The 25,323-nt window shown below is 43.3% G+C and overlaps 1 protein-coding gene across 1 annotated transcript; it reads left to right on the plus strand.

Moving 5' to 3' along the window:
• The first annotated feature begins 355 nt into the window (after positions 1-355).
• LOC310822061 (uncharacterized protein) lies at positions 356-25,319 on the plus strand. The gene is made up of 56 exons (XM_083694351.1): positions 356-435; positions 3,068-3,141; positions 3,637-3,678; positions 4,069-4,206; positions 4,346-4,372; positions 4,932-5,327; positions 5,463-5,510; positions 5,640-5,693; positions 5,886-5,933; positions 6,301-6,444; positions 7,901-7,903; positions 8,105-8,152; positions 8,296-8,340; positions 8,824-8,979; positions 9,281-9,361; positions 9,474-9,518; positions 9,892-10,014; positions 10,445-10,729; positions 10,939-10,989; positions 11,093-11,119; positions 11,365-11,391; positions 11,561-11,623; positions 11,909-12,013; positions 12,451-12,513; positions 12,617-12,652; positions 12,919-12,972; positions 13,221-13,292; positions 13,620-13,682; positions 13,807-13,842; positions 14,041-14,112; positions 14,366-14,392; positions 14,500-14,535; positions 14,945-14,980; positions 15,245-15,325; positions 15,603-15,638; positions 15,964-16,095; positions 16,234-16,308; positions 16,562-16,617; positions 16,771-16,837; positions 17,093-17,152; positions 17,533-17,559; positions 17,874-17,924; positions 18,069-18,185; positions 18,343-18,390; positions 18,676-18,858; positions 18,965-19,087; positions 19,360-19,452; positions 19,864-19,995; positions 20,678-20,776; positions 20,970-21,116; positions 21,493-21,633; positions 21,964-22,155; positions 22,523-22,651; positions 22,869-22,949; positions 23,234-23,281; positions 23,563-25,319. Exons 2-56 carry the CDS (start codon positions 3,078-3,080, stop codon positions 23,607-23,609), a joined length of 4,680 nt encoding a protein of 1,559 aa, XP_083550477.1. The 5' UTR covers positions 356-435; positions 3,068-3,077; the 3' UTR covers positions 23,610-25,319.
• Positions 25,320-25,323: the final 4 nt, after the last annotated feature.

Consider the following 25,323-nt stretch of genomic DNA (forward strand, 5'->3'; position numbering starts at 1 on the left):
CTACAGGCAATTCTGCTTGAGAAACAAACGGTTAATTTCGAAATATGAATTGGAATAGTGTCTTTTCGACAGCAAAAACAAAAAATAATTACCAATCATATCCATCAATCTAACGACTGATCATTTCAACCCACAAATGCACCTTTTTTTTTTAATGACCGGTCCCCCGGGCTATATTTCCCGCAGAAAAGGTGCATCTGTCACAAGCAGAAGAAGTTACAGCCCCTAGGTCGCTCGCTGTGTTGGAACTTGCAGGTAGAAGCTATGAGTCAGAAAGAGCTAATACATAAGTCTTCCAGGCACATACAGTAGAGGACATTACCACGCCGCACGACACACGACACCTCGACATACCTGCACTACTTCTAATTTTTCTGTGATATCAGTACGTACCGAGGAGTCGGAAGGAGATTGTTTCCGAGGACGTGTTGAAAGGTGGGCATTAAATTGTATTAAATCTCTTTTTTTTTTTTCCTCAGCTGTTTAAATTGACTGTCAATGCATGAGAAAATGATGTATAAGAGAACTACTAGTAGGGCTAAGTCTTTGATAAGGCTAAGTCCTATGCCATTATTCAGCACATTAAGTATTTATTTATTAGCAAATTATGTATTTTGCATTCATCCAAGTTCAAGTGCTGATAATAATTAAATGTCAGCAGGCTGCTTACAATAAGCTACATGAGCATTTTAAAGACTTGTCCAATGGCATGCACTGTTTATTTGAGTAATTGGTACCCAAAGAGCAGTTTTGGATCATATTATCAAGACTAATTGCACACTATCAAGGCAAAGCTAAACTTAATGTTGCGTTAAGTCTCCAATAAGTTTTGTCCTCTACCAACCTACCGGACCCTGATATCCTTTTGCAAGTGGTGGGAGGTCCACCATTATACAGCTGTGCAAGAGAAAGTATGTTGCTACAGTGCTCATTTGTGGTCTAGAGAGAGTGTACATTGTGTAACTATAGGTGCATGATACCACAGCCCTTTTTGGACAGCACACAGCTTACAGCTTACATGACACCTGACCCTCCCATCCACTTAATGTCAACCTCCCCTCTGTGATCAACTCTGAGGGAAGAACTACAAAAGTAGACTACAGTAATCATGCCATAAATGCATTCTAGCATAGTGACTGCCAATAGCCCCTGGTCCTAGCATAGATTACTTTTTCTTCTGATGACTGATGGATAGATGATTCACTTACTTAGACAAATGTATTTGTTGTAAGTCGCTTTGGATAAAGGCGTCTGCTAAATTCCATAAATGTAAATGTAAATGTAAATGCCATGTTGGATAATAATTTTCCAACACAATCACAATTGAATTCTGCTTCGTAGATTTACCAACACAATCACAATACATTCTGCTAAGTAGATAATTCCATTTGCCTGGGGCCTCCATTTCACATCTACTGAAGGGCCTATGGATGCTGAGATTTCCCCCACCTTTGTTACAAGAGAGAATCATTATTACACCTTTGGGGACAGTTGGGGTTTCTATAGTCTTGAGTAGCCATACCTTCAAATCACCTTGTTCTCACCCCTCTTTTGGAGGTCTGGAGAATTTTAGATTAGCCGTTCTGGCTTGGATTGAACTGGACAGAGTGATGGGAGTGCTCTTCAATTTAATTGGATGTTACATTCCAAGAACCCTCCCTCCACATGCCCGTGGCATGGTTGCTTGTTGTTATGTGTGTCCCCAGGTTTTCCGAACTAGAAAAGCCTGGTCTCAACAAAGTTAGGTTTTCTATAGCTCATTTATTACTATATTTATTACTATATATACCAATTTATTGTCCATCAAATTCCCTTAAAAACACCACAGACACATGAACACAATACTGTAAATCCATCATACACAAAGAGAAGGCCATCAGTAAAATATATAGTATGCAAAATTGAAGTTCAGTGACTTGTGCAAAAAGTGGATTCAAAACCATCTCAGGTCATGTTATAATACATCAATAACCAGTCCAAGAGGTGTTGAGTTACAGGGAGGATAACGTTGCTGTAGGTGGCCTAGAGGTTAGAGAGGCCGGCCAGCAATCAGGAGGATGCTGGTTCGATCCCCACCTAGAAGGGAGTTGGATGTGAGCTGGCAACTGGAAGGTTACTGGCGTCATATCTAAGGCTCCTACCACTGCTGTTGAGCAAGGCACTTAACCCCTAACTGCTCCAGTGGCGCTGAATATGGCTGTCTCCCTTGGGGGTGTGTGTGTTGTCTCAGGAGGGCATGTGTCAAATTCCTACAATTGATGAGAATTGATTGCATGGCCAAATAAACAGTCTTCTTCTTCTTCTTCTTCTTCTTCTTCTAGTAGACTGTGGACAGAGGTATCAATTCTAGGCCTTGAGGCATTACTGAAATATTGTGTTAATGGTATTGAACTTACATTGTTAAGTATTTCAGCACTCAGATCTGGTTTAAGGTGAGTCCCTTTAGGTTCAAAAGAACATATATTACACACAGACACATTACCTTTCTACTACACAATCTCTTTCCTCTGGTGAACATTTTAGTACCACGCCTTCACTATCAGTCGATCCGCTAAAATCAACAAGATATTCTCAAGAGCACTTGGTTTTGGAGGAAGGTGTTCAGCTGAGAGAAAGTTGCTACACATTATGCAAAATGAGGAAGATTGTGCAACTCAACAGCTTTGTAAAAACGTGCATTGAATGAAAATGACAGAAATTAAGAGTTTCAGGCATGTTTGACGACCTGTATTAGTCAGTGGATGCTGGTGGAGCTAGAAATCAGAGGACGGGCTTATTGTTATGAATGGAATGGAATGAGGAATGGTATCATGCACATAATACCATTCCTCATTTCATCCCATGCATTACAAAGAGCCCGTCCTATGATTTCTACCTCCACCAGCCTCCATTGACAAATACAGGTCTTCAAATATGTCTGAAACTCTGAGTTGCCTTTAAGACAGCATTTTATATCACTGTTATATTCTACTACAGTATGTTCATAGGTGTATTTGACATCATAGATTATTCAATATAATGTGTCTGTTTGACTTGTATCAGTAGTCCATGTTCTGTTTTGTGACAGTTAACATGGAATGGACAATCTAACGACAACCAAGATTGTCAATTCTGGTGGAGGTGCGGGAGGGACTGGCAAAGGTAAGATCTGGATCGATCTTACTGTGCCAACTGGTTTGTAATGTATTGTAAATACATTTCAGGTATTCATGCATTCATATTCTCCTAAGAGGAGCCATGAGCTATGATTGATTTGTATTGCATGTGTTCATAGTTCTGAAGGCAGAAGGCAACAATAAAGATGTTGTGCTGTGGTGCTAAAAATGCTTATAGCTTTGATAACAGGTGTTTTCAGTACATTTATAATGCATTATAAATAGGTGGCCCATAGCGATGGTTTCTTGCCCTTTTTTTTTCCTTTTGTTTGGGAGACACTTGGTGCTAACAAAAAATACTGAGCTTTTATAATATGGTATATTGCCCCCTGGTGGCCACTAGATGCCCTAGCGATGTGTCAAGTTGTATGTCAATTGAACCTCGTACTGTAGTGCTGTTGTTGGCATATTTATTGTGAACTTAGCTGAGTAACAACAATGATCTGTTTCTGAATTGTGAATGTGTCTTTCTTTATCATAGAAACTGTAACTACAACAACCAGACTGACATCACTGCCACCAAGTGAGTTGGGTTCCCTCTAAGTTGGCACCTGAATCAGGGGAGGCTGGTGGAGGTAGAAATCAGAGGACAGACTCATTGTAATGCATGGAATGGAATGAGGAATGAGGATATCCTCATTCCATTTCATGCATTTTAATGAGCCCGTCCTCTGATTTCTGCCTCTGCCAGCTTCCCCTGCTATGAATGTGGGTCAGACCAGTTTTGATTTAGCTACAGTCCACTAGATCTATGAGTTTGTGTAATTCATAAATAGTGTCACAGTCTCAATATATGAATCATTATCTTTGAATTGTACACAATTGACATATGGGTATCAATAGTGACTGGTGAGATGAAGGTTCATGGTCATTCTAAGCATGGGTTCACTGTGTTTCCATATGTTTTCACCAGAGGGCGCCACTAGCTCTGTCAGCAGCAGTCAGACTGTGTCCTCCAGCAGCACAGCAGGGGGCGCTGTCACTGTGGAGAGGAAAGTCATTACACAGAGCAGCAGCAGCACCGGGGGCAGCAGTAGCTATGCTTTTACATGTAAGTGCAATAAATCAACCACCAAGTTCAGGCAGAGGTTGTCTTTTTTATCAGAAACACGCTGGGACAGCCAGCACCAACTGCACACCTCAAGAAATATGTTTCTCCCCATAATCAATCTCTACAATTCTCTACAAAGACATGCCGAGGCGCAGCACCAGCGCAAGTAGAGCATATTATCTAATCTTAATAAATACCCCCACTCATATTTCTCTCTGGGTTTGCAAGTTCTGTCTTGCCACACCAACTCATATTTGCATAGGTAGGGGTTGTCAGGCCTCGGAGTCGTTTTTGGGCCACAATGTCTTGTCAATCAGTAAAAGAGATTCAGTATGTAGAACGTCAATGGGTTTCATGATTCATTGACAGCCTGTCCATTACTGTGAGGATTCAATGAAGAGCAATGTACCGTAATAGGCTATTGCAATTGATGATGATGCTGTGATCATATATTCTCTTCTCTCCCCCAGCCTCAGGCGGTCTGTCAGTAGGTGGTGGAGGAGGAGAAGGAGGAGAAGGAGGAAGTGGTATGTCTGAGAGTGTAGCTGTATCTGCTAGAAGAGGAAGCAGCTCCAGCTCAAGCACTGTCCTAGTCTCCTCAGGCAGTGCCTCTGCTACTGGGTCTGGGTCTGGGTTTGGAGGTGGAGGTGGAGGAGGTGGAGGTGGAGGTGGATTTAGGTCCGAGTCTGGGAAGGGTTCTGGAAGTGTCACCATTACCACCTTAGAGGCCTCCTCGTCCTCTGGATCTTCGGGGGCTTCGGGAGCAGGGTACGGGGCTAGCTTCACTAAGGGTTCAGCCACCATGTCTGGAGGTGGTCTTAGCTCCAGCTCCAGTTACGTCTACACCGGCGGCTCCAGTTCTGAATTTGCCTCTGCGGCCGGAGGGGTGTCTAGTTCCATCTTGTCTTCGAGTGGAGGTAGAGGTGGCGGAGGAGGAGGTGGAGGAGGCGGAGGCAGCGGATTGGGCGCGGTGACCGTCTCCTCGGTGGCCAAGACCAATTACAGCTCGGCGGGGACAGGGTCAGGGGTTGCAAGGAAGGGGCCCTCGATGTTCAGCTACTCGCCTCTCACGGAGAGGAAGAGTACGACCACTACGACCGTTCGCTCTGTGGGCTACGAAGGTGAGGTCAAAGGTCACTTGTTGATCAACCATCAACCCAATCAACACTCAGATTGGTGGTACAACAGCATGCTTCCAAAATGAACTAGCTAAAGGGTTATAGAGATTGATCCTGTTTCTCTGTTGTCATATTCAGGTGGTTCCAGTGCCAACTCTTCTCCAGAATACACAAGGAAAGAGTTAGGTAAGTATGTCAATTTACTTCCAAAAAGTTATATTCTGGGTACTTCACACACCCCGCCCCTTTTCTTTGTAAGATACCCAAAAGCCAATGAAAATGACATGACAAACGTGAAGCAATGATTTCTTTCAGCCACTGCCAGTGCAGCTGCAACTGAAACCACCAGGGGGCGGACACACAGCAGAGGTACATGGTCCCGCCATAGCTCACCACTCTAAACATAGTAGAGAATAATGTGCACGTATTTTAGCAATTGTGTATTGAGTATATTTGGTGAAATATACTGTATGAAGACATCATTTGGATAAAAGCGTCTGCTAAATGACTTAAATTTAAACATGTAAATGATGTGCCGATTCAATGTGTCTCCTGTTCCAGAGAGTCAGATCAGAGCCAGGCTCCAGAGTGCCTCTCCATCTGCCAGATGTGAGTAGGAACACTGTCACAATAGCCTCTCTCTAATGTTCAAACCTATGACTCACCTAACTGCTGTAGAAAAATACATTATACAGTATATTGAGAATGAAACAGAGAAAAATGTGAATCACCCCAAGTCACTGTGGAGAAAATAGAACAGAGATTTCTCAAAGATTTCTATAAAAACATGTGAATCAGTGGAGGCTGATGGCAAGCGTATCTGATACCATTCCTCATTCCATTCCATCCATTTATAATGAGCCCGTCCTCTGATTTCTACCTCTGCTAGCCTCCACTGATGTGAATATACGCCTCTCAAGTTAGGATTCAGCCCAAAGGGACATTGAATCACACCAGTCTGCCCTCTGGTATGTAGGGACGGAGCTGGGGGATGTGAAGCGTCTGCTGAAGGGGGGCCACTCCAGCAGCATCAGCCCCCCCCGCTCCCCGACCAACACTCTCCCCATTCCCCGGAAGGCCAGTGTGGAACCCAGGACCATGTCGGAGAACTCCCAGTCTGGTAAACACACGAGTACAGCCACTAAACCACTGGTTTCCTAGTCACTGGTCTGCTTTCACGGGGCGGTAGTCTCTCCACCCACCAGCAACACTACACTACCTCTACCTTACAGCATAAGCAGAGGAGTTACACCAAAAAATAGAGATTTTATTATTTGTTTTGTATTTACAAATAAAAACTGTCCCTAGACCTAAATTCTATATTCTGTCTATACTCTAAGGGGGGATTTCCTGGACAAAGATTAATCCTAGTCCTGGACAAAATCACACTTTCAGTCTAAGACGAGGCTTGCTTTTTAGTCTAAGACTAGGCTTCATCTGTGTCTGAGAAACCAGCCCTCGTGTTAATGTCAATCATATGTCTATTTCCACTCCCATCATCTTGCCCATAAGGATACATATTAAGCATCTTGCAATGTTGCCACCTGATTGAACTGTGTAACAGGGGTAGTGACAAATTTGGGCACTTTGACCTTGGCCTACTAAACATAACTGCATTTACACTAATTGTTCGTTCCTCTTGTCTGTCGCCAATTAGAAATGTTAACCCTTATCCTGTACGGGCTGATGTCCCATCATCTTGTCCATAAGGATACATGTTCAGCATCTCCTGCCCTTTCCTTCTCTTAAGTGTTGTTAACCCTTCCCCCTCCCCAACCAGGCCAGTATGACCACTCCTCATACGTGGGGTCAGGCTTCTCAACTGGCGGCCAGGGTAACCATACCAACCACAACAACCTGTCCCCTGCCGTTGCCCTGCAGCAAGGTCAGCAAGGGGTTAATGAGGAAGTATCGTATGATAATGCATGAACACACCCAATTGTGAAGTATCATGTGATAATGCATGGACACACCCCATCTTGAAGTATCATATGATAATGTAATAACACACCCATTATGAAGCGTTGTATGATAATGTAATAATACTACCCATTTGAAATATCTTATGATAATGTAATAACACACCCCATTATGAAACATCATATAATCATGTTATAATACACCCAGTCATGAAGGCTATTTGTATCATTGAAGAGGTTTTTTCTCCCTAACCCTAACCCTAACCCTAACCTACATACTAGCTGTATTTAACAATTAACTAATTTGATGATGTGTCTTATGTTAGAACATATAAGATATATGTTATTATATATATATAATATAACTATATATTAGTGTTACTAACCTGTGCATATCAATGCTCTACTGTGCTGTAGCTGCAGGACTGCGGAACAACCTGGCCTTCAGCTCTCCCTCTATGAACAGTGGACTCTCCGCTACCAGCACCGGTAAACACACACACGCACACACGCACACACGCACACAGGCACACACACACCTGCAGTGCCACTTCCTTCATCACTGTGTAACTATGCACAAAAAGCATGTAACCATGTAAAAAAAATAAGCATGTAAGAGTGTAGCCAGTGTTGTATTTACTCGTGATTGTGTTACAGATGGTTAGAATGTGCTTGGGGTTAGGTATAAGGTTAATGTTGTAACAATCTATTTAACTGTGACAAATGTAATGCTTATTCCACTTTCGTGTCATTACAACACTATAATATAATATAATATTATAAATATATGATATAGAATTCATAATAACATATAATTAATCATGAATAATAATATGTTTCATTGTGTGTTTCCTACTACAGTGTACGGTCTTCAGAATAACCTGGCGACCTCCTCTGGTGTCCCCACAGGTAAACAATGGTGTCAACCACACAGGTCAAGGGTCAGATGATGGACACCATATTGTTATCATGGAATTATTGACATGTGTCTTTTTGTTTACGTTAATCTCATCCGACATACTGCAATTTTTGGTTTCTGTATTGTTTTTCAGTCTATGGGGTGCAGAAAAATGTCACAAGCTCTGGTTTAAGCACAGGTAAGACCAGAGGAAGAGACGCAAAACATAAAAAGTGTCCAACCACATAAGATGAAGTAACACAGTATATATCACACCTATGACCAGAGGTGGATTTAATTAATTGGGAGCCCATTTCAAATTGTCATTGTGGGGCCCCAGCTTTGTATTTCAAATAGCGAAGTGTGTCCCTACTGTCCATGTAAAAGCTTAAATAAAAATACAGTTTCATTTACAGTATATGTGTTTTGAAACGCAATAACACACAAACGCAAACACAGGTAAACAGTATAGGCTATTGATAGTCCTAACCTACTGTATACAAAAGGCCTTTGCTATTTGAAAAACACTAGGCCTTTATATGTTTAAAAAATATAATTTGAAACGGATGAAACATAGCCAAGTCCAACCCTACCTATTTATATGACACAAAGCCCAGTTGACCTGTGACCTATAACAAGCAGGTCAGTCTGAACTGAATGCTCCTTGATGCCTGTCCCACAGTGGTACCCAGCAGTCCTGGCAGTGATGACGTTTTTGCCAAAGACTTTAAGTTCATGCTGCTGGAGAAAGACAACGCTCCTGTCAAGAAGGAGACGGAGAGACTCGTCATGACAAAAGACACCGGCAAGCAGTTCTCCTCCACTTCCCCTACTGTTGGTGAGGGTGTATTGCAGGCTTGCCAATGGGTACTACTGCAGTTGTGAGAATAACAGTAAATTAAAGAAGCTTGGCTGAATTAGTTTGGTTGTCTGCTAAGTTATCTGTTATCTGCCTTTCAAGGCACTCAAGGTCGCCTTTTTGGCTACGTTCTCTCACTGCCCATACTGTATACTATTTCTGGATTTTTATGTTCAGTGTCATTCTACAGTCTTACTTCAACCCTTAAAAATACAGGTGATATATTTTGAGGTGATGTCATTCTGTGATGTCATTCTGATGTCATTCTGGCCACCCTTAGGGTCATTTGATGACTCACTGAAGAGGGAGAAGAAGATTACCTCCAGCAGTACTGTAGAAACAGCCACACACACTGCTAATGGTAGATGGCCTACTATGATTGAAGTTCGTTGATTTATTTGTTGCAAATATCGAATACGCTATGAATAAAAAATGATGTCACTAAAATACTGTTTCATACCTCTTCCTCAAAGCTGGATCCATGAAGGTGTTAACGAAAGACAAGGCCACCTATGCAGGTAGTGATGTCATGTTCAACTCTTTCATCTATGGCTGTTTCTCAATTGTTAGGAACACGACTCTTTGCGTCCTCTCCTCTGTCCTCCACTCGCGTCCTATTGAAAAACGCATTGCAGGAGAAGATCTAGGTTCCTTCTCTTACATATCCTCCTCCAATGCCTTTTGAGGACGAAGTGAGTGGAGGATGGAGGAGAGGACGTGAGGAGTTGTGTTCCTAACAGTTGACAAAAGGCTTATGTGTTTACCAGGAAGTAATGTAGTTCACCACCAAACAAATCTCCATTGATGCTGGTTCCTGATTGCCCAATGCCCCTACCCCCCCCCCCCCCCCCCCCCCGTACCTCCCTCCCTCCTACCATCTCCCTGTATCAGAGATCCGTAAGGATGAGTCGGAGGACCTTGGCTTCTCCTGCTGCAGCTGGTGGAAGTGGCTGCTGGGCCTGCTGCTGGGGCTCCTCCTCCTGCTGGGCCTCCTCTTCGGCCTCATCGCCCTGGGTAAGACAGCTGCTAGACTGGGGCGATAGATCCATTAGGTCCTTTCTACCCACAGTATGGTCTCATCTCATCTATGGCTGTTTTACAGTCACTTTAATCGCACACCCTTTTCCCCTCTCTCCCTATCTATCTATCTATCTATCTATCTGTCTATCCATCTATCTATCTATCTATGTATCTATCTATCTATCTATCTATCTATCTATCTATCTATCTATCTATGTATCTATCTATCTATCTATCTATCTGTCTATCTGTCTATCTGTCTGTCTGTCTGTCTGTCTGTCTGTCTGTCTGTCTACATATCTATCTGTTTATCTATCTATCTATCTATCTATCTATCTATCTATCTCTCTCTCTCTCTCTCTCCTTGACCCCCCCCCCCCACACACACAAACACACACATACACACACACACACACACACACAGCCGAACAGGTGAAGCGACTACAAGCTCGCGTGGATGCCCTTGAAGAAGCCTCAGGCGTCGCCTCGGCCAGCTCCAGTCGCTTGTCCTCCTCCTCAGCCATCAACATCGTCGACCCGCTGCAGTCCTCATATATAGACAAGAGCTCCGCCTCCTCTGGCGGTACCACCCTGCTCCGCTCAGACAATGGCATCAGCCTGGGAGGAGGAGCAGGTCATGACAGCGTTGCCCTGCAGAGGGCAGTGCAGAACTTGGTCAGGGCTGAGCTACAGTCGGACTCCGTACAAGGTACAGAACAAGACCGTTTAAAAAATTTTTTTTTTTATAATTGCCTGGATACTTTCTGAGCTGTATTGTCTTAGAATACTTGAAAAGTACTGTAGTTGGAACGCTCTTCAACTCCTTCCTCCTTCATCAACAAACTAACTGACCAATCATACAACCCATTGTTGTATAAACCTGTGAATTTGATTATGTGTGTATATATTTTTTCATAGCCACGCTTGCATCCTCAATGAGAGGGCCGAGAGGAGAGCCAGGAACCAATGGTACAGTAGCGCAATCCACTGTGTCCACAATCATTTATACAAAATATATACTGTGCAGAACATTTAGGTTATGTTGCTGAACATTTCAACTGCCTTATTGCAGGTGAGCCAGGCCCTCCTGGAACCAAAGGTCAGTAAGCCATCCAACTGCATGCGGTGCAGTAGAGGCTGGTCGAGGTAGAAATCAGAGGACGGGGCTCATTATAATGCATGGAATGGAATGAGGAATGGTATCAAAGACGTTCCATGCATTACAATGAGCCTGTCCTATGATTTTTCGACCTCCACAATCCTCCCATGATGTGGTGATGCTTCAAATTTGAGGTCTACAGGCCTATGTACTGTATTAAAATGAAAACATTTCTCTCTTTTCAGGTGATAATGGGTTCCCTGGCTTACCAGGTAAGAATAAGGGAGACCTCTTTGGCTGTTGAAACATTAATAAACATTAATAAACATGGTTTTAGCCACATAGGCCAATATTCAGTTTACCAGTATACAGATGACTTCTCTTCTCTCTCTTCCCCCTCCTCTCCCTCTCTCTCTCTCTCTCTCTCTCTCTCTCTCTCAGGATCTCCTGGTCAGATGGGTCACAGTGGACTGGAAGGACCGAGGGGACCAAAGGGAAGTGCAGGTACTGTTGAGAACATCAGTTTAAACATGGCTGCCTGCATTCAACCTCAACATTCAATGCTACCTACATATAGTGGAGGTCGGTGGAGGTACAAATTGGAAGACGGGCTCAGTCTAATTCATGCGTGTCATGCATGCGTGTGTCCTCTAATTTCTGCCTCCACCAGCCTCCGCTGCATCATATCCTATTCCTTTTCACGTTGATAATATTCGAGGAGGAGGGGAATGGATGGCAGCTTCTCACTCACACAACCCCTCAATCCCTCCTCTTCCCTTCTGTGATCAGGTGAAACTGGTGTCGAGGGCTCACCTGGGCAGAGAGGCAGGGAGGGACCGACGGGTCCCCGTGGAGAGTCAGGTCCCCCAGGAATTGGAGAGAAGGGAGATAAGGGTGTGTTTATGTTTATGTGTGTTTTCTGCAACTTCTGAGAGACAGGGTCCCAATTTGCATGTACAAAAATGTGTACAAAGTCGGCCATCTTTACGTTAGGGCAAAGTCGGCCATCTTTACGTTAATATTTCTAATAGACGCAATGAGAAAAAATCCAACTAGAATTTTGTATACTGCGTCTGGCGTTTCCATGATATGATATTTTCAGACTGTTTACAAAAACTCATAATAATCAATCAATAATTACGTTTTTCTTAAAACCATTGTTAAACAATCAAGCTACAATAAAAATCATGATATAGACTATTCTGACTTATAAGGTATTTTTTGCTCTTCTCAGCACCACTGCTGAATCAAAGTGTGGCCCACGATCCATGAGTGATCCAGTTCATCATAGCAAATTCTGGTGTCTCATATGTTGTGATGTGATGTCATAGGTTCTGCTGGTAATCCAGGAAGTCCTGGACTCGCCGGAGCTGCTGGACCAGTGGGACCTAAAGGTAAGGTCAAAGGGCATCATTAGTGCAGGAAAACCATATAGAGATATACGTCCTAAGCTTGGAAAGATACATGACAATCCACACTTTTCTCTTGTGCATGCAGGTTCCATGGGTGCTCAGGGCGCCGCAGGACTCCAAGGTAACTGCTCTGTTCCCCATTGTGTATCAGTGGAGGCTGGTGGAGGTAGAAATTGGAGGACGGGCTCATTGTAATGCATACCATAGAATGAGGAATGCTATCAAACAATGGTATCAAACAACACGTGCGTTTGATACCATTCCTCATATGTCCATGCATTACAATGAGCCTGTCCTCCGATGTCTACCTCCACCGGCCTCCCCTGTTGTGTTTACAATATTGGCATATGTGACGTCTTAAACGATGCATGTACCTCTTGTCTGTAGGCACTCCTGGTCCACAGGGTTTCAGAGGTGAAGCAGGGGCTCCAGGACCTAAAGGTACGTTAGGTGGCATGTGAAGAGCTATACTGGATACTGGATACTGGATACTGGATACCATGCAGAAGATACACACACGTCTTACTGTCTGCACTTTATATTTACACTGTAGATTACACTAACACATCCACAATGTACTAATGTACACAATGACAGAGAATGAACATTTTGCCTGCTCTCTACAATGACAGAAATATGAATCGTATCATATATTGACAACTATTTCATTTTTCTTTCTTCTCCTCTAGGTGAGAGAGGAATGGCCGGGCCTCCGGGGAACAAAGGTGACCAGGGGGAGAAAGGAGTACGCGGAGGAGCAGGTGTGTATTCCGTCTTTTCCACATACAATAGAATGAGATGATTCATAATAATTAATAGATCATTTATTTGCATAGGATTGCATAGGGTTCTTGTATGCTTGTGTGGGAGTGTGTGTGTGTGTGTGTGTGTGTGTGTGTGTGTGTGTGTGTGTGTGTGTGTGTGTGTGTGCGCGCGCGCGCGTGTGTGTGTGTGTGTGTGTGTGTGTGTGTGTGTGTGTGTGTATGAGTGTATGAGTGTGTGTGTGTGTATGAGTGAGTGTGTGTGTGTGTGTGTACTGGAAGCGGGTTGTAAGAGTTAAGTATCTCTGTGCCTCTCCGCCCCCATAGGTGACCCAGGACAAAGAGGGCTGCTTGGCCCCCCTGGAGAGAAAGGTTCCAAAGGATCCAGTGGTGAGTGAACAGGACGGTGGACTATTGTTATTAGGGAATGACCTCTAGTAGGACAACAATACTTTGACCACCAGAATGAGTTTCTCTATTCCAACCGTCTCCATCCATTGGGTTTATTCAACAGGTTCCCCAGGAGTGGATGGTCAAAAGGGCAGTCGAGGTAAACAAGATCCTTAAAAATGTTAGAGACCCCAAAAGACACATAACAAGGTCATCACTTGTATGAAAAAAGCATTTGACTAATAATAGTAGCACATTTTATTTGATAAGAACAACCAAGGTCACTTTACATAAAAATGGGTCAAACAGGAGATAAAACACAAATGGACTTGATTGTTTAATCCTCGTTAACCTCCAGGTGAGCAGGGATCGCTTGGAGTACCAGGCATCCGAGGCCCCAGCGGACCTCCAGGAGAGGCAGGACTCCCAGGTACTGGAACACAAACATACATAACGACTGTCATTTGATTTGATATTAAGTATGAATATTATTATTAGGTATTATTAAGTATCGGAAAAGGAAATGATCTAGGCCTTGATAGTGTCTCTCATGAGGATGTTTTGGTTGAGCATTCGATGATGCAATGTCATTAGATATACATGTTGTGCCCCACAACAATAGGTTTCACCCATATTCTACTTTACCTCGATAACCATCTATCCTTCACACTCTGTCACTCTAGGTATTCCTGGGCCTAAAGGACCTTCAGGTATGGTATGACCACTAGGTTTATTGCACTGGTTTCCATCGATTTACATGAATTACAGTATGTATGCGTTATCAAGTGTTATAATGTTGTTATAACCCCGTCCATAGGTATATCAGGGAATCCTGGCCAGCCTGGCGCTAAAGGTAATATTCTGTCACCTTTTCCCTTTATATATCCTCAGTCATACAGTACCAGTCAAAAGTTTGGACACACCTTCTCATTCTATGGTTTTTCTTTATTTTTTATTATTTTCTACATTGTAGATTAATATTGAAGACATCAAAACTATGTAGGAACACATATGGAATTATGTAGTAAACAAAAAAGTGTTAAACAAACCAGAATATGGTTTATATTTTAGATTCTTCAAAGTAGCCACCTTTTGCTTTGATGACAGCTTTGCACACTCTTGGCAAGGTGTGTCCAAACTTTTGACGTGGCACTGTATGTGTGACCCAGCGGAGGCTGGTGGAGGTCGAACTTTAGAGGATACTAAGATATACCATAAAACTGTATTCATATCACATCATTTATGATCCTACTCTCTTTTAGGTGATGCAGGAGATCCTGGTAGAGTTATCAACGCAGGTGAGAGGAAATGATAACATGAAATCATTGGAGGCTGGTGGATGTAGAAATCGGAGGACAGGCTCATTGTAAAGCATGGAATGGAGCGAGGAATGGTATCAAACACACTGACCATTCCTTATTTCATTCCATGCGTTACAATACGGCCGTCCCCTGATTTCTACCTCCACCAGCCTCCTCTGCATGAATTAAAGTGATGTGTTGATGGACAGTGATGAATATGGATGTCGACTGGTCGGTAAAACTCTCTTCTTTGGTTTCCAGCTGGGTCCAGTTCGGTGGTTATCCCCGGGCCTCCGGGCCCTCCCGGACCCCCTGGTATTGCTGGGCCCTCTGGACTGTCAGGTATGGCTTTCAATTCTAGACTTTAAATACACTTTCTTTGCCCCTAAATAAGAGGGGAGTCCTAACTCAAGATCTGTGTGTGTAACATGGAATCATGGCAGAAAGATTCCCATTGACATCAATGCAAGACAGAGTTACGCGCTCAGATCTCGAGTCAGGATTTCACCCCTAAGTGATGTAGTTAAGCATCTTTGTTCACAACATCATTGGAGATGAACTGTTAGTCTTTTCAACTGTTAGAGGCTTTTCCACTGAAAGCATGTTTTTGTCTTCTCAGGTCCTGTAGGTCCAGCTGGTCTTCCTGGTCAGTCTGGTAAGACCCTAGTCTTCTGCATGCATAGCAGATACATGTGCATCCCACACCAGGGGAGGCTGGTGGTGGTAGGAATCGGAGGAAGGGCTCATTGTAATACATGGAATGGAATTAGGAATGGTATCAAACACGTGTGGAATAGTGTTTGATACCATTCCTCATTCCATTCCATGCATTACTGTACAATGAGCCCATCCTCCGATTTTTACCTCCACCAGCCTCCCCTGTCCCATACATAGCCTCCAGGGCTAGGGCCACACAACTACACTTTGGCTGACATCGTTTGCTGGAATTGAATGATGACTTTGTGGCTTTGTGGTTCCAGGTTCAAAGGGCAGCCAGGGAGAGGAGGGTGAGAAGGGAGAGAAGGGTGAGAAGGGTGTGAAGGGTGAGACGGGTGAGAAGGGAGAGCCTGGCGTTGCTGCCAAGGCTGTGGAAACTGTCAGTGCCCCTGAGAGTGAGTTCTTATAGGATATAAACCTTTACTATCTATAATGTGCTCTTGCTTGATTATTATTACCCCCTTCGTTTATATATGATTAATGTCAGCTCTCATCATTACTCTCTTTCACATCTAACTTTCAAATCCGAACAGAACCTGTGCCCGGCCCCCCAGGACCACCGGGGCCCCCGGGACCACCAGGTAAACCAGGTGATGAGGGTCCCCCAGGTAATCATACAGACGGTGCACTTCAGTGTGCTTTCATTCCATTCCTCAATCCATTTCATGCATTACAATGAGGCCGTCCTTCGATTTCTACCTCCACCAGCCTCCACTGGTGTAGTTCACCTCTTGTTTCAGAAGACCCACAATAGCCCATCATCACACTTGTGGGCATGCCATTGACTCCTTGATTGGTTCATTATTCAGGTTGAGACTATTTTAATAGAATCTAAATGTACCTTGTGTTTTTCCCCCCCAGGAAAGACTACAGAAGGCCCTCCAGGACCCAAAGGTCCCCCTGGAGAGCCAGGTAATCCAGATAAGCCACAATATTGTTTTCACCTGTTTCCATCATCTGACTTGAATAATGACATTCATGTTAATGAACTTGCTACAGAGGCTATGGTTAGATAAAGCTGTTGTAAAAAGAAACTGGAAACCTGCCTATGACCTATGACCCTCCTTCTCCCAGGTGTTGGAATACCTGGATCCCCAGGTCAGAAGGGAGAGCCAGGCAGCTTCGTACCTAACTCAGGTAGGTGACAGAAACACACAGAGACACACGCTACTCCTCTCAAACAACTAAGCTAAAACAACCAGCTATATAACTGATCATCATTCTACAATGAAAGTATATTATTGACTATATCCATTGACTATAGGCATTTCAAAAATATATATCTATCATTTATTAATTAAAAATAAATAAATCAAATAAGGCAATTGTGCAGGGGAGGTTAAGAAACTCTGTAGGGCTGGAGCTACAGCTCAAGCTGTTTGTTGTCTTCAGGATCCTTCTTTGCTGGACCACCAGGACCTGCCGGCAAACCCGGGCCCGAGGGCTCATCAGGTAGGACCAATAAAGGGCCTATCACAAGTGCCCATTAGTGTTCTCCAGGGGAGGCTGGTGGAGGTAGAAATCAGAGGACGAGCACATTATAATGACTGGAATAGAATGAGGACAGTAACTCAACGGTGGCTTAGCCGTTTCTCTGGATAAGGGCTCTTTTAGGCGGTTGTGTTATGCTGCATCTCTCTGACTGCGCTGGGCTTACTTGTATCACACGTGTTTGATACCATTCCTCATTCCATTCCATGCATTACAATGAGCCTGTCCTCCGATTTCTACCTCCACCGGCCTCCCCTGTTGTTCTCGCATAGTCATGGTCTGACGGCCAACTAGAGTCATAGTTGTTTGCTCTCCTCTCATGTATTTTCTCCCATTTTAAGGTGAACCAGGACCGCAGGGCTACCAAGGTAACCATCTACAAGAGTGTCTACTGTATATTAACATTGTGGGGATTGATTTTATGATGCATATTGGATTAGTCAGGAATTCTCAAAATGGTATGGCAGGCCTTTGAATGGGTAAACAGAATGCATAATTTTGATGAGCGACAGGCTTGATCATTTGTGAAATACAATGATGGCAGTTGTAAATTAGCCGGCTGGCTAAAATAGGCACATTTAAAGAAATGTTTATGAATGTGCATTGTCCCTGTAAAGCTACATTTAATTGTGTATTTAAAGTACAGTAAAGTACAGTAAAAACATATGGATCACTGTTTCAGGTGAACCAGGTCAGCCAGGCCTACCAGGAAGTCCTGGAGATCCGGGCGACAGTGAGTGCCTCAAATGGTTGCTGGAATAAAAAGTTGGAAGCAGATAACCAGATGGATAAACATGCACACTAGCCTCACATCAATGGCTTTATAGCATCTTGACCTTGTCATAAATTCATTGATCCTCCTATCGTTGACCCCCAGGTTTCCCAGGTGTGCCTGGATCTCCGGGGCAACCTGGAACTCAAGGACCGGAAGGTCCTAGTGGACCACCAGGACAGCGAGGGGAAGAGGGGTCTGAGGGGCCAGAGGGTCCAAAAGGTAGTTCACACTCAAGATCAAAAATGTGATTTGAGAACATTTATCTCTCTAATCTTAGATTATATTCTCCTATCTCATCTTCAGTGGAGGCTGGTGGAGGTAGAAATCATTTCATACACGTTAGATACTACAAGTGTTTTTTCTTTGTGTATATAAGGTGAAGCAGGAATTCCAGGTGCTCCAGGAATCCCTGGCTATTCCAGTGGTAAGGGGCAGACCAAATGTTGTCAATCTTTTATCCAATCAAATGAAATAACACTTTATTTATATAGCACATTTTATACAGCGGATGCAACACTTTACTGTATCTGACAACTTAATTTTCTTAGTAATTCAAGTATAGCTCACATCACATATATCAGGGGAGGCTGGTGGAGGTAGGAATGATGATGGTATGAAATGTGTGTTTGATACCAGCCCGATTTCTTTGCACTTTTAGTTCAAGTATCACCTTGCAAGGCCTTGACCTTTGTTGGTCTTATTTTACCAGGGGATTCTAGGAGTTCCCCTGGAGCCCCCGGCCCCCCTGGAGCCCCTGGAGCCCCCGGCTCCCCTGGAGCCCCCAGCCGCGATGGACACATCGGCCTCCCTGGAGCACCTGGGCCCCCTGGCCGTGATGGCTCTGGGTCTGAGTCAGCCGACGTTGGCCAGTACATCTCACAGTACCTTCAGAGTGGGTAGAATTGCAACTTTACTTTTATTTTGGTGCCCTATTGTCTTAAATAGGGTTGTACAGTTATATTAACTAATGTTGTGTACAATGTTGTTTTTTGGTGAAGGCGACAGCATCAGGCAGTATTTGTCCGGCCCTCAGGGTCCTCCAGGACAGCCGGGGCCCCCTGGTGGTCAATCAGGGCAGAACGTGGACGACGTGGCTAATCGCGTCCTCGAATACATCCAGAGTGAGTCCAGAGCATCCATCCCCACAGCATAGGCTATCTGATTCGGAAGCAAGTTTTATCAGAATAAAGTGATTGCCTCTCAGAAGACAAAAAAAGGAAGGTGACTTGCTGCATAGAAAGGGCCGTAAAACAGCCCAAACACTTCCAAAAACTCCAAGGCACTCCCTCGTTTGGAAGACATTTAACACATGCAATAACCGATGATGCGTTGCTGCTAACAAGCCCTCGTCAACCGCTGTCACCACTAACACTACTGTGTGTTGTGACCTCAGGGGTAGGCTATGCCAGCACGTCTCCTGGACCCCCAGGACCACCTGGAGCACCAGGTTCTATGGCCGTCAATGATGTCATCAGGCTGTTGCAGAGTGAGTGAGATGTTCAACCCACAAGCTGTTCATACTACTTCTAATAATATAATGTAATAATAACATAATAATAACAATAATAATAATAATAATAATAATAATAATAATATAACAATACCATTCTGAATAATATAATTAGTAATAATAATAATAATAATAATAATAATAATAATAATAATAATATCAGTACGATTACTATCATTATTATTATTATTATTATTATTATTATTATTATTAATAATAATAATAATAATAATATTATTATTATTAATAATAATAATAATAATAATAATAATAATATCATGACTAATATCATGTCAGATCCAGCCTAAATGATCTGCTTTGAGAAATGTAATATAAAGACCATGGCTGAGATGTGATCCAGATATGTCTTGGTCTGTGTGTGTCCAGGGGAGGAGGTACGGCGGATCCTGATTGGACCCCCAGGCCCCCCCGGAGTGCCAGGCACCTCATACGGGTTAGAGAGAGGCTACGACTTCAACCCCCACGAGGTGGCTGGTCGCGTCCTCAGTCTCATGAATGGTGAGTAACAGCTTAAAGGTAGACTCTGGGATATGACAACACAGGAAAACAGGTGGTGGCGACGCTGCCGGAGACTTTCAAAAACGGGGATGCAACAGACTACAGAATAAACAGTACACTGCAGAGTTGAATGCAATTGCGCTCTGCCATCTTACTGTATGTCGGAGGGCAGTGAAACCAGTGGACGCTCACGTCCGCTCTTGTACACTATAATATCTTTGATGAGAGTTGCTCTGTTTTCAGGGGCGTGGCTAACCCCAGATGTGTCATACCCCAGAGTCTACCTTTAAGACAGCTCTAATAGAATCATGTTCAGATTCACTCATCTGAAGATATCACATTAGTATTAGCTTCTTTAACAACCATAGTGTGTTACATGCTCAGCGTTCACCAAATGGTGGGTCGGGAGGGACCCACTGGTGGTTCATGGATAGTTCCTACTGGGTAATGCTCTAAGACTGAAGAATGGCTGCACATATGGGTGGGTCACGGCACTGAAACATCTCAGATTCAATAGCTTGTAGCTTGTTCATTTCTCGCTCAATATGCTTGAAAAGCCATATCCATCATAATCCCTCTACCATTTATAGAGATGTACTAGAGAGTGATCGGTTGTTCAATATAGACCAAATTCGATATTGAACAACCAATGTGATTGGGTGTTGTATCCGTGTGTCATCAGAGCAGGGGGTGACAGGCGCACGCGGACCCCCTGGACCCCCTGGACCTCCAGGCCCACCGGGTCTCTCTGCCATTCGTGACTATACTTCTCTGCTGCAAAGTAAGAGCTCGGACCACACAGTCATCCTGGTTGTCCATCAGAAGTCCAGCCACACTACACACCAGTGGAGACTGGTGGATGGAGAGATAGGGAGGAATGAGGAGGAATGAGGAATGGTATCAATCACCTGTACATCTGTTTCATGTCTATGTGCAGGTTGACTGATGTTTGTTTTGTTTTTCTGTTTCCTCAGGATCTGAGTACCGAGGTATTGGAGGCCCCCCGGGGCCCCCCGGCCCCCCAGGTGTTCCTGGTCCCCAAGGCCCAGCCAGCCCCTCAGGCCAGGCCCATGGCAGTGGCTCAGGGTACAAGATGGAGGACATCAGGGACTATCTACAGAGTGAGTCTGAATTTGGTCTAAAACGATCTTGTGACGTTCAAACGATCAACGCTCAATACATTGTGATGATTGTCCAGAAATGCACAATAATGATCATTATAAAGATTACTGTATGAACTCTATATCAACTCCGAGAGCGAACTGATTGTTTTGTTTTTTCATTAAGAAGATAATTGGAGATAATTGGACTGGTCCCAGTGAAATATTTTTTTTCAGTGCCATTATTTCATTAATACCATTCTGGAGATCAACTGTATTCTATGTAAGTGTAAGTGTTATGTAAGTGTTAGTGTTATGTGTAAGTGTTATGTAAGTGTATTTGTTGACAAAGCATTATGTGGTCAACTAGTCCTAAAGGTTGCATCTCCCTTCCTAGATGTCGGCTTCAATGGCCCCCCCGGACCCCCTGGCCCCCCCGGTCCGGAGGGACCCCCTGGACTGTCCCGAGGGTTGGTTTCCTACGCCGAGAACACCCACCGAGATCGACTATTCACCGAGCTACAGGACTACATCAAGGGTGAGTCGCCCAGAATCCATTTATGAAGGAAAGACATATTTCTTAGAAGGCGAATGCCGAAACGCATCCTTACTTAAACTCTGCTGCAAATAAATATTTGATGAGTATTTCTAGCGAGTGTGGGTTTTTTCCTTCATTAATCTCATTAGGCTCTTTTAACCATGCACCCAAAGAAGTTGTTAATATTGAGTTGAGCACACCATTCCCAAACTTTACTAGGTCAGAATCCACCCAGAGAACAGGCTCATTGTAACACATGGAATGGAATGAGGAATGGTATCAAACATGTGTGTAATATCTTACGTCCGTAATATCATGTTTGTGTTCTAGGTGAAAGTTTGGGGGGAACCATGTTTGGACGTCCGGGGCTTCCAGGGCCTCCGGGATCCGCAGGGCACAAAGGAGAGCAGGGTGATCCCGGGTTCGGCTACGCTACCGACCACAGGACCAGTGAGGGGAGGAGGCTGGCTGAGACTGCAGACTACTCCAACATGGCTGTTAAAGTGACAGACTACATCAAGTGTGAGTGTCCTGGCTCTCTCCCCAAACAGGCTATTTCTCAGTTGTAAGAAACACGACTCCTTGTGTCCTCTCCTCCGTCCTCCATTCCTCCGTCCTACTGAAAATGCATTGGAGGAGAAGATCAAGGTCGTCCCCTCCAATGCTTCTTGAGGACGAAGAGGGTCCGATGGAGGAGAGGATGTGAAGAGTCGTGTTCCTAAGAATTGAGTCTCCAGAGTTCTACAAAATGCATTGTTTCAGCACTTCAGTGAACCACAAGTATTTGAAGTTCAATATTCATTCCTTAAATAAAATAAGAATCAAGAATGTTGATAAATGAAGAGAAAGTCTATTAGTGTCTTTGACCGTGATCCTTTCCTACTCATAGCTCACGGTCTGTTACGGGATGTGGAGCGGGACCACTCAGAGCGTGTTGTCCAGGGGCCCCCAGGACCCCCCGGCCCCCCAGGATTAAGTTCCCATGGCAACATCACTGAACTGGTGGAATACATCAGAGGTGGGCATGAAAAGTATCAACTCTGATGTGAAATCCGTTGACAGTAAAATCAGTATGACAGATAATGCCAGATTGGAAGTAAGGGAGAAATTGTTCATCGAAAATAATGTGGTTTTGGGAAAAGTGACATACACTTCCATATAGTCGTAATTAATAATTAATTAATTGCATAATTAATTATATGAATTAATTAATTATCTAAATTAATCCTCCACAGCCCATGGAGCCATTGTTGGACCACCTGGGAGACCAGGTCAGAAAGGGGAGATGGGAGTCCCTGGTCGTCAAGGGCAAAGAGGTAGGAAGCGTTACACCTTTTATATCTTCAGGATACTGCAGAGACCGTCTTCTTGAATTGTGGTTGTGTGACGGCCTTTTCTCAACTGTTAGAAACTCGATTCCTCTCATCCTCTACTCTGACCTCCAGACGCTTCCTTCTCAAAAGCACTGGAGCAGAATATCTAAGGGGAGTAACCTAGATATTCTCCTCCAATGCGTTTGAAGCGTAGAAGGATCTAACAAATTAAGAAAGGGCCAGAGACATGCAAGAGTTGTACTCTGAAAACAATCCTCTGAATGCAGGCGAACCAGGACCTGGAAGACCACCTAGAGGGGAGAAGGAAGGGAAAGGTACGCCACGACATTACACAGGAGAGGCTGGTGGAGGTAGAAATTGGGAGGACGGGCTCATTGTAATGCATCAAATGGAATGAGGAATAGTATCAAAAATGTGGTTTTTATACAATTACCTATTCCATTCTGTACATTACAATGAGCCTGTCCTCCGATTTCTACCTCCATCAGCCTCCACTGACACTACGATCAATAGCAACGTGTCTACATGCTGGATATACAGTATATCTGAGCCAAAACCAAGATAAGATTTAACCAACTGCTTTTTTCTCCCTCAGGAGAGAACGTGTTTGCGACTCACAGAAGAAGGAATATTGGGGTTTGAGATGAAAACTGGTTGAAAAACAGCCTTTGTGAGCTTTGCAACAGGGAAAACCAAAGAGCTTTGAACTATGTATAGACGTGCTTATTTTTGATCAAGTGCCGTGGGGATAACAGTGGAAACATAATCTTCTACAGTATGAACTGTAGTTCATGCGCTGATGTATATTGATGAAGTCAGGGATAATGTATAGTGTTTCAGATGTTTTTCATTGTTTGATGTCGTGTTTAGGGTGGGTTTTCTTTCCTTACATCTATTTACAGACAGTGGGAATTGCCACAATGTAGTACTACAAGTTATTGTAAGGGACGGTGTGCTGTTTGTATTCACTTGCTTTTTATACAATTGTTTTGTACTTATGAGAAAACACATTTAATATCAAAGAGAACAAATGGTAAAGCTAAAAGCTTTGGTCTTGTTTTAATTTGTGGAACCCAATTAGAATTCACATTGCAAGGCTCAAGGCACACAGCAACACAGTGATGTTTACAAGAAACAGTTTATTTACAGTACGATGCAAATCTACAGTACAGAGGCATTCTAAAAACTATGACATCATCAACTCATCATAAAAATGCATATTCATAGTTCTTCATTTTCAAATCAACATTCAAAATTCAATCATGGAACATTTTGGAAATGGAAATTCAATCATTAGTGGATAAACGTAACGGATATCGACATGATTCGCAATATTTTCGTTTCATTACAAATGTTTGATTTGAAATGTACTTAAAGAATTGATAAAACTACATTGCAGATATTGTAGCATAGATACATTTCAATATAAATAGCTATTGGCAGAGTATCTTCATTTTGTGAAAGGCGCACAGCACTCCTTCATGACACTGGATGTTGTTTAGTTCTTCACACCTCTATTACAGACCAATTATTCAATAACATTGACTGATTGTTCTACCTGCAGCCAATCATAAAAGATTGTGATGACAAAATGGACCAATTAGAGGTCATGATGGCCTAAACCAGTCAGGTCCATTTTTTGGAGTTACAGTTTTGTTTTACAACCTTTTCCCACACTGTTGGTATAACCACCGCATCGAAAAACTCCTACCACCACTTCGGAATAGATGACGCATATCTATGATGATACATTTGTTTACAGTTCTAAACAATCAAATGAAAACATTTATCAAAATATCAGATTCATCTATGGTTTGACGAACACAATGTTTGAATACGATTAAGTAAATGGTTGAGAAGATATCTTGAGGTCGGACTTGAACAAAGCTTGAATGAAAGACCTATACACGGAGTCATGACAACGATACACTATTTTTCATACATTTCATTGAAAAATTAAGGCTAATAGCTAGTATGATATTAAAATAGTATCATCATTTCCTGATAAACAAACTGAAAAAACCATGCAGTTCCACCCATGAAATATCTGGTGAAGAAATACCGCGCAGGGAGGTAAACAAGAAGAAAGACAAGCCTTTGAACAAAACAGACATCCCAGAATAATTAAATTCTAGCAAACAGACCTTCTTATAGGTCCATACTAATTGATATAGACTGATATCAACAATGCCATATAGCCCTGGCATTTCAGACTGCAGCCACAGTGATACCTCGTCTCTGGATACACAAACACCATTTCAAAGCCCCCTCCAAGATATGCAAAACCAAAATGGCTTCTGCTAACTAAATCAGGAGAGGCTAGTGGAGGTAGAAATCGGAGGATGGGCTCATTGTA

Source organism: Argentina silus (genome assembly GCF_951799395.1).
Source record: "Argentina silus genome assembly, chromosome: 22".
NCBI classification, from domain to species: domain Eukaryota; kingdom Metazoa; phylum Chordata; class Actinopteri; order Argentiniformes; family Argentinidae; genus Argentina; species Argentina silus.

Bases quoted from the DNA above. Each gene is read 5' to 3' on its own strand.
- LOC310822061 (XM_083694351.1), top strand. From the start codon at position 3,078: ATGGACAATCTAACGACAACCAAGATTGTCAATTCTGGTGGAGGTGCG. The intron at 9,362-9,473 runs GTAGATGGCCTA...TCTTCCTCAAAG, and splicing joins AGCCACACACACTGCTAATG to CTGGATCCATGAAGGTGTTA. The intron at 22,950-23,233 runs GTAGGAAGCGTT...CTCTGAATGCAG, and splicing joins TGGTCGTCAAGGGCAAAGAG to GCGAACCAGGACCTGGAAGA.